General features: G+C 46.5%; 1 protein-coding gene across 1 annotated transcript in view; it reads left to right on the top strand.

The window, feature by feature from the left end:
* The window catches only part of LOC115081957 (AT-rich interactive domain-containing protein 1B-like), a 131,181-nt gene that overhangs the window by 26,945 nt on the left and 89,445 nt on the right, over nt 1–14,791 (top strand). The window contains exon 4 of the mRNA XM_029586197.1: nt 9,609–9,747. Coding sequence (XP_029442057.1) covers nt 9,609–9,747 — 139 coding nt within the window. The remainder of the gene's footprint in view (nt 1–9,608; nt 9,748–14,791) is intronic.

Here is a 14,791-nt window from a genome sequence, read left to right as displayed (position 1 = left end):
GCGCGTCATTCCTGGAAGTCCGGCAAATTGCGAGGGAAGAACTTCAGTATTTAAAAGCCTCGACTTCAGCATAATTTCGCCTCAGCTCAGGCTATCTTGTGCTGGTGCTCTGCTCGGATTCTGTTGTCTCGCTGCCTGACTTGGTTTGCCTCTCCGTTTATTCTCTTGCCTTGCTACCTGCCTCGACCCGGACCGGACTTGGATTACTTTTGCCTTGCTACCTGCCTCGACCCGGACCGGATATGGATTACTCTTGTCTTGGTGCCTGCCTCGAACGAAATTGAATCTGCTAAAGAAGAGTGCCCAGTGGGCTTGACGAGGATTTAACCGTTGGGCCTTGGCCAGGTATTGAAGATTTTTGTGATCCGTATAAACTGTCACAGTATATCGAGTGCCTTCTAGGAGATGACGCCATTCTTCAAAAGCCAACTTAATCGCCAATAGCTCCCGATCTCCTATAGTATAGTTCCTTTCTGCTGGAGAAAAAGTTTTGGAGAAAAACGCACAAGTTACCAGGCCCCCCTCCTCAGTCGTCTGTAGTAAAACTGCCCCCACCCCCATGGCAGAGGCATCTACTTCCAGGATAAAAGGTTTAGAGGAGTCGGGACGTTTGAGGCATATGTCCTTGGTGAATTCCTTTTTTAACTGACAGAAGGCATTGACGGCCTCCTCTGGCCAATTCTGAATAGATGCTCCCTTCTTAGTTAGGGCAGTAAGGGGGGCTACTAGGGAAGAAAAATTTGGAATTGTCTGTAGTAGTTCGAAAAACCCAGAAATCTTTGTAAGGCTTTTAAGCCTATGGGTTGTGGCCAATTCAAAATTGCCTTAAGTTTGCTTGGGTCCATGGATAATCCCTTGTTGGAAATAATATATCCCTAAAACGGTAACTGCTCCTTATGGAAGACACATTTTTCCAATTTGGCAAACAGCTTATTCTCCCTAAGGCGCTGTAGTACCTGTCGCACATGTAGCTGATGTTGTTGCGGGTCTTTGGAAAAAATAAGAATATCATCTAGGTAGACAATAACATGAGAATAGAGAAGATTGCGAAAGATGTCATTGATCATGGCTTGGAATACAGCCGGAGCATTACACAGCCCAAACGGCATTACCCAGTATTCATAATGTCCATCATGAGTGTTCTTTTAAAATCTACCCCTATGCCTTTAGACTGCTTTAATTAAGTAACAATGCTAGCATTTGTTTATTGAAGTTTTATGTATTTGTTCTTGTTTTTCTTTGCTTATAATTCAATGTGTGATGGCTCTCCCACCATAATTGTTGACTAGAGATGATATTTGGCATTGTTTGTTTTCCTGTGAATGCTTATGGAAGATAGGATGTTAGAGTTCCTTCTCTTTTATTTTTTCCTAGGACGCTGCCAGTATTTGTATTACCTGTACAAAGTTTGTTTTTCCCTTGTTTCCTCTTTAAAGTTATACATTTATATTTTGAAAAACAGCAATGTGCTGAAGGGAGAGAGGCGATAGTATTAAACGTGTGGAATGAGAGGATGATATTTTAGGAAGTGAGAGAGCGTGTGGAGGAACGCTTTGATCTATAGCTGCTCAAACATTCTCCTGGCCATGAAAAAGCAGGACAGAGGAGCCTACGTAATAAGTTTGATAGGAACAGGATACATACAATAAAAACAAGGTAATTGCTAAACTGAATCAGTAATTCATTTTAAAGTGCCTTATTTGACCAATGATGTGACTTGATAGCCTTTTTACAAGTTATTACTGGGCAGCCAGGTACTACCCAATAATAGTTTACTGTTAAAATAGATTTTTAAGAAGAAGCTCAGTCAAACCTTCGGCGTTGCACAGTATTTTACCCCGCACTGTCCGGTTAGCTCTAGAGAAACGAGGAAACTAATATGCAGTGCTGGAAGTGGGGCTTGGCTTTGATTGCCAACAGCCATTGCCCCAGTAGTATTATTTAGTTACCTTGCATTGTTTTTCTCAAATATCCATTTTTAGCTGAGATTGTCATTTTTTATAGCTATACACAGTAATAACTTACAAAGGTCTCTGAAAGAACAATACTTTTGGAGAGGGATACTAACATGAAATGCTTCTTTGAGAACAAAATGACTTCCGTGCCGTTTCCTACTAAATTAGTATGAAACAGTTAATGAGAAGAGCCCAGTGTTGCAGTTGGACACTGCTGGAGAGATAGTGGACCCTTGGGCCGGCCTACCTAGGGAGGCAGGGTAGGCCGGGAGGCGGAGCCACAAGCGGGATGAGTTCACCCAGGAACCAGGGACCCCCCGGGAGGAGCCCGTAGGGTCCCGGGTCCTCGGGACTAGGTACTGAGACAGAAAGTCCAGAAGCTGAGATTAGGCGTAGGCCGGGACCAGATCAAGCAGAAAGGATAGGAAGTCCAAGGTACCCGGAAGGCAGGGAACCGGCTGCACAGGGCCGAGGGCCGGCTGAAGGCAGGGCAGCGGGCGGCTGCGGAGTCTGTAGCAAACCGGAGTCTGGGGCTGGCTGTAGGCTGAAGCAGAGTCAGGAACAGACCGGAGTCGGAGGCTGGCTGTAGGCTGAAGCAGAGTCAGGAACAGACCGGAGTCGGGGGCTGGCTGTAGGCTGAAACAGAGTCGGGAACAGACCGGAGTCGGAGGCTGGCTGTAGGCTGAAGCGGAGTCGGGAACAGACCGGAGTCGGGGGCTGGCTGTAGGCTGAAGCGGAGTCGGGAACAGACCGGAGTCGGGGGCTGGCTGTAGGCTGAAGCGGAGTCGGGAACAGACCGGAGTCGGGGGCTGGCTGTAGGCTGAAGCGGAGTCGGGAACAGACCGGAGTCGGGGGCTGACTGTAGGCTGAAGCGGAGTCGGGAACAGACCGGAGTCGGGGGCTGGCTGTAGGCTGAAGCGGAGTCGGGAACAGACCGGAGTCGGAGGCTGGCTGTAGGCTGAAGCGGAGTCGGGAACAGACCGGAGTCGGGGGCTGGCTGTAGGCTGAAGCGGAGTCGGGAACAGACCGGAGTCGGAGGCTGGCTGTAGGCTGAAGCGGAGTCGGGAACAGACCGGAGTCGGGGGCTGGCTGTAGGCTGAAGCGGAGTCAGGAGCAGACCGGAGTCGGGGGCTGGCTGTAGGCTGAAGCGGAGTCGGGAACAGACCGGAGTCGGGGGCTGGCTGTAGGCTGAAGCGGAGTCAGGAGCAGACCGGAGTCGGGGGCTGGCTGTAGGCTGAAGCGGAGTCAGGAACAGACCGGAGTCGGAGGCAAGCAGCAGGCAGAAGTGGAGTCAAAGGCAAACCGGAGTCAGAGGCAGGCAGCAGGCAGAAGTGGAGTCAAAGGCAAACCGGAGTCGGGGCAGGCGGCAGCCTGAAGCGGAGTCGAAGGCAAACCGGAGTCAGAAGCAGGTAACGTGGAGATCACCAGGAACGCAACTAAGAACAACACGGAGTTGTGAACCTCGTTGCAAGGCGATGAGAGAGAGTTTGAGCACCGGTTATATCGGGACTTGGGCGTGACGTCAGCGGCGCGGGCGGGGCCAGGCTTCCGGGAGCTGGGCGCTCAAGACGGACGTCCTCGCGCGCGAGGCTGAAGGGAAGCAGGCATGTAATGGCGGCCGCCACGTGGAGTGAGAGGAGCCCCCGGGGTCCGGAGCGGGCGGAATGCGGTGATCCCTGGAGCGGAGGTAGGCGGGCTTGGGCCCTAACAGAAGGGAAGCGGTCGGGTCCGCAACACCCAGGGGACTGGAAATAATTTTCAATAGGATTTACGCATGTAAAAATAGCATTTGATATAGCAATTTTCTAAAGCCCACTTACACATGCAAAGCTTTTGACAATTTAGCCCTATGGAGTGAATTTTCAAAGGCATTACGTGGATAAAAATAGCAAGTTTCAAAAGCCCATTTATGCGCAGAAAACCTCTCTAATGTTTCTGAGAGGTGTAACCTGGGGGAATTTCTCAGTATCCGTACATTGCAGTTTGTTAGCATATACTGTATATGGCAAGATACATTGCGTCACTATTGAAATACAGCAAGTATGTCCCATGAGCTCTTTTTTTCATGTCGCCTGTTGTTCCTTGATGGTTGGATAACCTTTCCTTGCTCGGCACTCATATAATGTGCTGGAGACTGTTAGATTTTCTAGTTTTCTGAGTCCATCAGTCGTTTGATGTCATCAGATGTTGATCTATAAAATCATTTTCTTTACTGCCAGTCTTCAAGCCGCCTCGCCAGGACATCAGACTTGTCAGATTCCATGATACAAGTGACCTCCCCAGAATTAGAGATATTTTCTTGAAATATTTTTAAAAAGTACTGGGTCGGGGCTAGTGGTGACCTCCATCTTCTATTCTGGCGGCAGTGGAGAAAAGGGAAGAATTTAGCGCTATTTGAAAAGGTTGCAGGTTGGCGACGTGGTGGGACCTGCCAAAAAACCTGCACAGCCAGGATGGACAATGGGGAAAAGAAAGGCTTTCAGGTTGTTGACTTGGAAAGTCAGATACAAATAAAAACCTTGTTTTCAACTGGATTGTGCAGGCACAGTCAGGACCAAGGAGATCTTAAGATTATTTTCCAAGGTTTCTTTGCAGTCATCAGACATCGTTCTTACCATCGGCACTGTTCCTTTATAGTCAACGTCCCTTTCTACTTTACAAACATTTTGGTGCAGCAAGAGTTCATCTCAGCCCGGGTTGCCCTGGTTTCACTTCCTGGGGGGGGGGTTCTGAGTAAGTTTTCCTGCTGTAGTTTTTTATTCTAATCTTTACCCAATGAGATCCCAATTTATTGAGTCACATAAATTGCCTGCAGTCGATTACTGGTGCTCTCAGGTAATCAGATCACGACTGTTATAACCATTATAGCTAGCAGTACGAAATGTTTGCATGAAATATTTACCAGATGCCCCGTCACCAAGTGTGATGGGGCATTTTAATATACAGAAACTGACTTTTCATCAAATTATGTGGAAATGATTCTTTAGGAAGCCTTATGCAATAAGGGGATTAGCGCATCTAACAACACACGTCCAACGCAGAGAGAAACTAATAGCGCTCATCATATGCAAATGCATGTGAATGAGGCTATTAGCTATTCACTCCCCATGCAAAAAAGAAATGTGCGTCTAGGACTCACATTTTAGCGATCAGAAATTAACGCCTGCCCGGAGCAGGCGTTAATTGCTGAGCGCTACTAAAACTAGTACAGAAAAGCAGAAAAAACTGCTTTTCTGTACTGCCTCTTACTTAATATCCTTGGGATATTTGAGTCACATAAATCCTTGGGATATTAAGTGGGAGGAACAACTCTTTAAAATAAATAATAAAAAAAAAAGTTTTAAAAAAGCCCTGGCAGGGGTTTGGTTAATTCAGCGTCCATTCTCCCAACCTGACTACCGGCACCAGAAGGAGCGTATAAAATCAATATTAAATATTAATTTATTCACTCCTTCACTTATTGCCCATTGGTCCTATTCACTTACATTTGTGAAAGGACCAATTCCCTTTCAGGACAGCCTTCTGAAAGGTGATTGGTCCTTTCACTGACATGTGACAGTAAAGGGACCAATGGGCAATAAGTGAAGGAGTGAATAAATTAATAAGTGCCCGACACTTTAATATTGATTTTATACGCTCCTTCTGGTGCCAGTAGTCAGGTTGGGAGAATGGATGCTGAATCAGCAACCATTTTCCTAACCTCTGCATGTGCGCTGGTTAGGAAAACGGGACGCTGATAAATTCAATGTACCGGCGGACAGCCGCCTCAGCGGATCCGGCTTGCGCTGTCAGGGGTCGATGCAATTATGTGCGCTGAAAGCGGGCGCTGACTTTTCAGTTATCGCTTTTTTAATACACGAAAGGGGGGTGCCATGCAATATGGAAATTAGGGGGTTGCGTCTGCCAGTTATGAAGACTGATGCCAGTAAACTCGGCCTCGGTTTTCATAACCTGCCTGTCTGCCAGTAATTAAAACAGCCGCCGAGTTTATGGGCGTCGGTCTTCTTAACGTGGCAGTCTGCTGAGTTATTTTATTTTATTTTTTTACTTTAAAAAAGAAGTGCAGAAAAACAGATAAAACATTCTTTTCAATGTGCTCAGCTATTAACGGCTGCTCCAGGCAGGTATTAATATCTGAGCGATAGATGTGTGTCTGAGACGCACATTTATCTTTTTGCATTGGGAGTGAATGAGTAATAGGCTCATTCACAAGAATTTGCATGTGATGAGCACTAACTCATTCCCTCCATGTTGGATGCGCGTTAAATAGGCACATTAGGGGGTGGATTAGTGCCTATTTATTCCACGTCCGACTGCGGGTTATACACTGCGTTTGGCTGAGCGCACTGTATTGCATCAGCCCCTCAATGAGTCGCTAGGGGCGATTGCACGCCCCTAGCACCTCCTTGACAATGTGAGCCCTAATTTAAATATTGCATCGCGCCCCCAGGAGAGGTGCCTGGGGGCGCGTTACACAGCGCCCGTTTTGCATCCATCTGAGAGTTTTGCTCTGGAAGAGCAGGAGGAAGTTGGTAGACCGATGTTAGATGACCTGATAATGTTTTACTATTCATATTTCATTCCCTTTTTTCCCACACTTGTCTTATATTTTTCTGTCCTTCTCCCTATAATGCAGAATTCTAGTAACTGTATTTTTTGCAGGCTGTGACACTTTTTTTTGGATCCCCATAAGAATTATAAAAAGATGAAAATGTGCGCGAGCTTTCAAAACTAAGAATAGGACCCCCAAGTGTCTTGAAAGCTCGTGCACAATGTCCCCCACTGAATAATTTCTATGAGGGATCACAGCTGGCAGTTATCTTCCTACTTAAACATCTTAATTAATACCTCCTCAAGCCTGCCTACTCACAGTTGGGCCCCATTTGTCTGTTTAGCTTTAGGGGACAGCGTGAAGCCTGAGAACATGGAAAAAGCATTTTTACTTTGCTTGGTTTGGGAGGAGGGGGGAGGGCGGTTTGCTCCACAGATAAAAATTGTCCAACTCCCCTGTCCATGACTTTTCCTGTAATCATTAGACCGGGCCTGCTTCTTCGCTGAAAAGCACAAACTGTTGACTGTTTCCTTTATTTGTGCTATAGGCTCTCTGAGCTACATGTAATGATTATAAAACAAGATTATTGTTGAGAAGGCCACGGCAGTCATTGATGGAAAGAATGTACATCCATTTGTGCGAAATCTAGGTCTTCGCTGACCCATAGAGTGGAACCTGAGCATGTCTACCCCTCAAGAGTCTGCTTCAGGTAGACATCGTCTGTGGTTTATTTCTGATATCAAAGCAGGTCCCTGCCTCTTAGTTTCAGGAGTGGTAGAGGAAGAGAGGAAACGGCCACTCATCTCAAATAAAAGCCATCCATCTCTGCTGGCAGCTGGCTGGGTGCGACTCTGTAGTTAGCTGGCAGGTGAGGTCACAGGAGCTGTCATCCAGCCAAGGGGAATCCCCAGCGGAAGGAAGAGGAATGGGAGCGGTGTTGAGGGTTATAAACAAAGGTGCCCTCTCTTTGACCTCCATTCACGGCAGGTTGTGCGTCCCGCCCCTTGCCCCAGTCAGAATTAGGGCACCGAGTGCCTGCTGTGCAAATTATCTTCTCAGCATGGAGTCTGGCTGCTCCGTCTGAAGTATGGGAATGTACTTAACCTCCAGTAGCCTTTCCATTGTTTACATTTGTAGCTTCTGGCGAAAGATAGGGGATATCCTAGAGAAGCACGTCAGGCGTCATATTAATGGAGTTTGAAGAGGTGCTTTCTTTTTTTTCACTTGAAGAAGCAGCCTGGCAGGGAAATACAAATATAATTCAGCCATTGTAAATAGAGCACTTTCCGGAACGTGAAGAAGGAGATCGCTCCCTGTACATAGATTAAAAACACAAGGTAGAAGAGGCTACCCCAGTGTGAGAAGAGGCTAACAGATTGGGGCTTTTTCATAATGCCTGCCGAGATTTACCAAAGGTGGATTTTTGCCTTTGTTCAGGGACCTTTTAGTTTGGATAGTTCGTTGGGAGGGGATGGGTTGTATCTTCTCATCAGAGGAGTCAGAGATGCTGGGAATGAAATATCACCTTCCTTCGATTCCCAGGGTGTACCCTAGCCTTTAGCTTGGACCTGTAAACAGTAGCAAGAATTAGTCAGTTGGAGTCCTTCTGTAAAGCAAACATACCCATTACATATCTCAAGCTCTCCAATGGGCCCAATGCAGCTTATTCCTGGCACTTTGGAAATCTTTCTTCCTGAGTCCTCCTTTCTGTAGACTTTTTTTGTTGTTGTTTATCAGGCACTTCCTCCCAGTTTGGCCATGGTCCAAATGGTTTTTTTTGGGGGGATAAGATAACAGGACATTATCTCCTGCTACTCCCCCCCTACCACCAGCACCACCACCACCATTTTACAGGTTCTCATCTCAGCCAAAAGAGGACCATTTCCAGCTCATGGCTCAGATCTTACCTTTCTTCTTAGCTAACAAGACTCCAAGAAGCTGGATACATTACATATACATGACAGAGGATGGGTACATTTGTTTGGATTAAATCGGAACCCCCATCCAAAAAAGAGATGGTGCCAGCTGAATCATCAGCGATGAAGTCCATAAATTCCCAGTTTTGATCTTTTTGGCCCGGTTTGGAATGTTGAATACTTTGAAACTGGAAATATTTGCATACATCCAGACCAAATCCAAAGCTCATTCTGAAGAATGCATTAGTCACAGAGTAAATCTGAGCTTTCCATCCAGGTTGGAGGAAGCTCGCCCAGGTCTTATTTACTTACACTCATGGTAGTGGGAGTGACAGAGTAGGTGGAGTTTAGAGAGAATGTAATTGCTACAGGAAAGGAGGAGACACAAAGAATCAGAACAAAAAGAGAACGTCTGTCTCTGCTCTTCCTCCTGGACCTTTAGGACGGTGAAGGATGCCCCAGCTTAAGATTTATTTCCTTTTAAAGCAAATGATAAACATGCCTGACATAGAGACTCTTATTTCAAAAGGAGCAGCAGAAAAGCTGAGCTTTTGAGACCACACGGGTCGTTTGAACATGAGGAGGAGGAGATTGGAGGGCTGAATGCTGGGCAGGACTCGGAGGGAAGGCTTCCTGCAATGTGAAAGAAGTACCAAAGGATCCTGGGATAGTGAACCGGGCCCCAACCCTCAGCAGCCAGTCATGTGCCAGGGCTCGAAAGCAGCTAACAAGGGACTTATTGCACTTTTTCTTGCAAAAAGCTTGACACCAAGGAGTCTATAGCTCATAGAAAACTGAATTTGAAAGTGCAGCTATAAAATAATTTATATTTTATAGCTGATTTTTGTTTGATTTTTTAAAGTCTTTCCTTCTGTGTGATTCTGTGCCATATGTGTAGCTTGTTGCTGACTTGTTCATTATTTCTCATTATGGATGTTTCAAGCTTGCAAACCACCATGACTGTGAGAGTGTGCAGTAAATATGTCATTTTAAAACTAAATAAATAAATTGCACTTCACTTGTGAGGTTTTAGCATTTTTATTTTTTTTTTACTGTGAAGTGAAATTCTGTGACACTCATTTGTATCTTCCATTCCCTAATGTTTTTCCTTTGTTCTCCCACAGCCTTCAGGTTGTTGGTAAACTTAAATCTTTTCTGGTATTTTTTCTTTCCCTTCACCCCAAGCTAATTCTGGCTCCTTGCAAGGTCCGCAGACTCCACAGTCCACTGGCAGTAATTCCATGGCCGAAATGCCAGGTGACCTGAAGCCTCCAACGCCAGCGTCCACGCCCCATGGACAGATGCAGCCTATGCCAGGTAGCAGGTATGCACACTCTGTATTCTTACCCCTCTTCCCTGACCCATCTGCCAGCGGAGTGCAGAGCCGAGCACCATCATAATGAAGAGATTGTATTTTAGGGCCACTCAAATCAGTCCTATAGCTTCCCCCCCCCCCAGCCAGTTGGGTTTACAGGATATCCCTAATGAATATGCATGAGAAATATTTGCGTGCATGCAACTAAATCTCATGCAAGATTGGTTTGGGCACCCCTGCTGTAGAGGAAGCAAAATGTTAAAGAGTTGGTGTAAGTGAGGACACTGGTACTTTCCCCTCTTCCTGAAGTTACACAATTGTATTAGTTTTAAATTTAAAGATTGAGTTTTAATGATCTGACTGCCAAATTACTTGTTTTAGGTTTTTTTTTTACCAGAAGAATGAAACTAAAAGGATGGAAGGGTGTGTTAATTAGGGATGTGCATTCGTTTTATCCGTTTCATATGTTTCCTATACAAGCATGTAATATGAAACACATGAAACGAAAGAACATCCAATTGACATGTAATGGGAAACGTATGAAACGAATTAAACGAATGAAACGAATGCACATCCCTAGTGTTAATAGAATTAAGAGACTGGTTGGGTCTTGTTTCCGTGTGGGGGGTGGGTCATAAAATGGAAGCATTTGTACAGGTATTTCTGGAAATGGGAGGAGAAACGAATTCAGGTTTAAAGAAGTCACCTTGCTCTGCAAAGTTATATTAATATTTGAGATTTTATATATTCCTCTTCCAAACAGATACACTTCAGAAGCACAAGTACAGCCATATCTGCTGCCAAATGTCTGGTAGCACATTTCTGGCGTTCGAGCTTCTGGAGAGAAGAGAGAATAACCTTAGTATCATTAGTGATTTCTTAATATAGTTGCGTAAGCTGAAGCACAGAAAAAAATATTCTTTATTCAAGGTCCTGCAGAAGTTCACTGGAACAGGTTATGTGGATTTCATTCTGTCCTGACAGCTGGTTAAATAGTCCTAGCAGACCAAGAAAGACCGACTGTGTGAGAGGACAACGATTCTTAGACAAAGATTCAATAAAGACTGACTCCGACATCTAACAAGAAAAATGTAACATTGAAATGTACAAATTTCTATTGGAAGGTGTTAATTAATTCCAGCAAAACGACTAAGTACAGTGCACGTTGATATGCAATGACCAAATATATAGTAAAACCTATTAATAATGACTAACAAGCCATGAAGCAGGCCTGGCTCAACCCGTACCATTGCTATCATCAAGGAACCTCCCCAAATCTGACACTTAAAACCCCTGTCTATTAAGTCATAATGTAGTGCTTCAGTGTCAGCAGTGTTCCTAATTTGCGCACACCAGTAATCTATAGATGGTTGTGACTTCCACAAGCTTGCCATGGTGAATCTGGCTGCTAAAATTAGTTGACCTGCCAGTGCTTTGTGTGCCACCGGGATGAATGACTCCCAACAAACCTAAAGCTGGATGTACATTGACTGGACTATTTAAGATGCTGGATATTTCCTGTGCAATTCCCCCCCCCCCCCAACCCAGGATATCCCAGGACAGTACCATCACATGTAAACATATGTGCCCTGTTCTTCATCACCTCGCCAGCAGCTCATGTCATAGGCAGGGAACATCCTAGTATATATATATATATATATATATATATATATATATATACACACAAGGGTGTGCTGTGTTTGATGGAGAAGTCAGCTTGACCCTTCTGCAGCATACAGAAGCCCCATGGGCTGCTGTCCAAATTCCTTTCCATTGTTTAGCGTCCCACTCTATACCTAAATCTTCATTCTAATTGTCTATAATTTTAGCAGGCGTTTCAATCTGAATTTGTGAAACAGAATACCCCAATATATATTAGTTATTCCTTTGGACCTAGCATTTATTGCACAAATATAACTTTCCAAATTCTGTTGAGCTGACACAATGGGGCTTTATAGACCCAATTTGTTACCTATAGCTCATCTGATTTGCAGGTAAGGAACTAATGACTCATCCTCTAGTTCAAACTCTTCCACCAGCTCCTGGTGTGTTAGAAACCTCTCCTCATCCCACAACTGCTCCACAAAAACCAAACCCTTATCTCTCCAGCCCTCAAAAACAGGAGAGAAGGTGCAACTCAAAATATAAGGTTTTCTAGACAACCTTTATGGGTTTATGGGCAGAAGCTGTTCATTGCCTCCACTCCAGGTGTTACCTGTCACCATATTTTTATGGTATGAGCAACAAAAGGGCTACCTCTACAGACTCGCCTGGTAAGGGGAGAGGAAGTTGGCAGGAATGGGAGCACAAACTAACCTCGCTCACCTGTTCCCTCTCCATGGCCAACCATCCTGGATCTTTATTTGTGAGCCACTGCTTCAGGCCCGTCAGTCTCACTGCCCAATAAATGCTCTGAATCAGGCAGCGCCATTCCCCCTTGTGCCGAGGGTAGCCAGAGGGTATTTAATTTTATTCTCGACGGTTTGTGAATCCATACAAATCTATTCACTTGCGCCGGTAGGGTATATGGAATATGTTGGAAAAAGTATAATAATTTTGGGTGATGGTATTTTAACCAAATTAATGTGGCCAACCCACGAAACCGAGATATCAGCCCAGACTTTAAATTAACAGTCACTAACAAGGGCGAATAATCTTGGCATAGAGATCCTTAAAATCTGTAGCATAAAGATACCAAGATTTTGATATTTAAATCCTTTGGTCACTACCCGCATGCTAAAAAAGCAGTCGGCAATCTGGTCCTGCACCCTAACTTAAGAATTTCTGTTTTATCTTAGTTCAGTTTATACCCTGCCAATATCCTGAATCTGGAGACAAGCTCCAAAATTGCACTGTCTGAGGCATTTGGTTCTGTGAGAAACAGCAAAAGGCTGTTAGCATATATTGAGACCTTGTGTTCTCTTCCCCCAACCTTATTGCCCTTTATATCCTGACTATTAGGGTTTGAGGTGTTGGAGTGGATTCTTGGGTACTGCGGTGATGGCCACTCTCATGGGGAGGAGCCCCGTGAGGAACCGCAGTACTAGGCTAGACTCTATACACGCAGACGCAGAGAAGGTGTATTCATTGTACAGCTCAATGGTACTGCCCGGGGAGCGGGCAGCAGTGAAGGTAACCCAGTGAAGTAGTCCAGGGGTCCCAGATGTGGACACTGAGCGCTGAAGCTGAAGACGAGACAGACTGAAAGGGTTAGTACTCACTGAAGCAGAAAGCTGTATTGTTGAAGGTCCTGGCAGGCAGAAGTAGTTCGGTGGCAGGCATCAGATTAGGGAGAGCAGGCCCTCAAGGAGTGAGTACCCGGTATCCCAAGATAGGTACTTGAAATAGAGCAGAAGGGCCCCCGAGGGTAGAGAGAGCTTCCTGTGGCAGCTAGGAAGCGGCAGAGCAGCTTAGACCGGAGGCAATCCAATTCTAATCAATCCTTGCTAACTCACGGGTCGATACAGTAAGGCCGCGTTAGAAAGAGTGCGGCAGTGCTGGGCGCACCCTCGTTTGCCCCACGCACTGTTCTGATCACATACCGCTCGATACTCTATTGAAATGGCATGCAAATGCAAGCCGCGTCTGCAAAGCGTTAGGCGAAGCGTTAGGCCCGCGCAACCCATTTTACTGTATAGGCGCTTAATACAGCGCCTATACAGTATCCTGGGTGCGCTGGTACCTGTCATTTCAAATGTCATTTGAAATGACAGGCACCAGGAAGTGGATCCCAACTTTAACCCATGAAAACCTAAAAACCGAAAATCCCCTCCTCCCGAAGCGGCTCGACATGTGCCAACTTACCTTTTGTTGCTTTTCAGCCCCTTACCTTCTCTGTCGCCCTCCGGAGGGGGCAGCCGGCAGCGAAAACGGCTCGCAGCCGTCCCCCCCGCGCAGGTCCCAGTTCTCCTGTAGGAAAAATCCTCCCCCCCCCTCGGAGAACCCAGCTGAGGTTGAGAGGCGCGAGTACTGAGTAAATCCCCTTCCCCAGGGCAGTGCCTCCGACAGGGGCTGCAAGGTTGTGAGGGAAGCGAAGCGTACTTTCATTGGCCTGAGCGCCCGTCAATTTGGGCGCCACAGCCAATGAAAGCACATAGACGGGCACGTGTGACGCACGCCGTTACGTCATGCACGCCCGTCTATGTGCTTTCATTGGCTGTGGCGCCCAAATTGACGAGCGCTCCAGCCAATGAAAGCACAGATGGGCGTGCTTTCATTGGCCTGAGCGCCCGTCAATTTGGGCGCCACAGCCAATGAAAGCACATAGACGGGCGTGCTTTCATTGGCTGAGTGCCCGTCAATTTGGGCGCTCCAGCCAAAGAAAGCACATAGACGGGCGTGCTTTCATTGGCTGAGTGCCCGTCAATTTGGGCGCTCCAGCCAATGAAAGCACATAGACGGGCGTGCATGACGTAACGGCGTGCGTCACACGTGCCCGTCTATGTGCTTTCATTGGCTGGAGCGCCCAAATTGACAGGCGCTCAGGCCAATGAAAGTACGCTTCGCTACCTTGCAGTCAGGGGCACTGCCCTGGGGAAGGGGATTCACTCAGTACTCGCGCCTCTCAACCCCAGCTGGGTTCTCCGGGGGGGAGGGGCGGAGGATTTTTCCTCCAGGGCACTGGAGGTGCTAGGACTCCGGTTCCTCCCAAAAGACGCTGCACATGGTCGCGAGGGAACGCTGCAAGCCGCTTTCGCTGCCGGCTGCCCCTCCGGAGGACGGCAGAGAAGGGAAGGAGCTGAAAGCAACAAAAAGTAAGAAAACAACAAAAAGTCACTTCGGGAGGAGGGGATTTTAGGTTTTTAGAGGTTTCCTTTTGGGTGAAAGTTTGCCGCCTACCCTTACCCCTGCCTCTAACGCAGGGGTAAGGGTAGGCGGTAAGTTAGCAGGTTAAACGCGCGGCAAAACAACAGGGTAAAATAGCGATAGTCGGGGCGCGCGTTACTGTATGGGAGGGAATAGCTAATTCGATCGTTTACATTTAATATACAAGCCGCATGTGGAAGGGGTTACCCGGGGATTTAAAGAGGCGGTAAGGATGGGTTAAAGGGGA

Source organism: Rhinatrema bivittatum, unplaced genomic scaffold (assembly GCF_901001135.1).
Source record: "Rhinatrema bivittatum unplaced genomic scaffold, aRhiBiv1.1, whole genome shotgun sequence".
Taxonomy (NCBI): Eukaryota; Metazoa; Chordata; class Amphibia; order Gymnophiona; family Rhinatrematidae; genus Rhinatrema; species Rhinatrema bivittatum.
The sequence above is the reverse complement of the archived record's forward strand: the minus strand, read 5'-3'. Positions and strand labels throughout refer to the sequence as shown.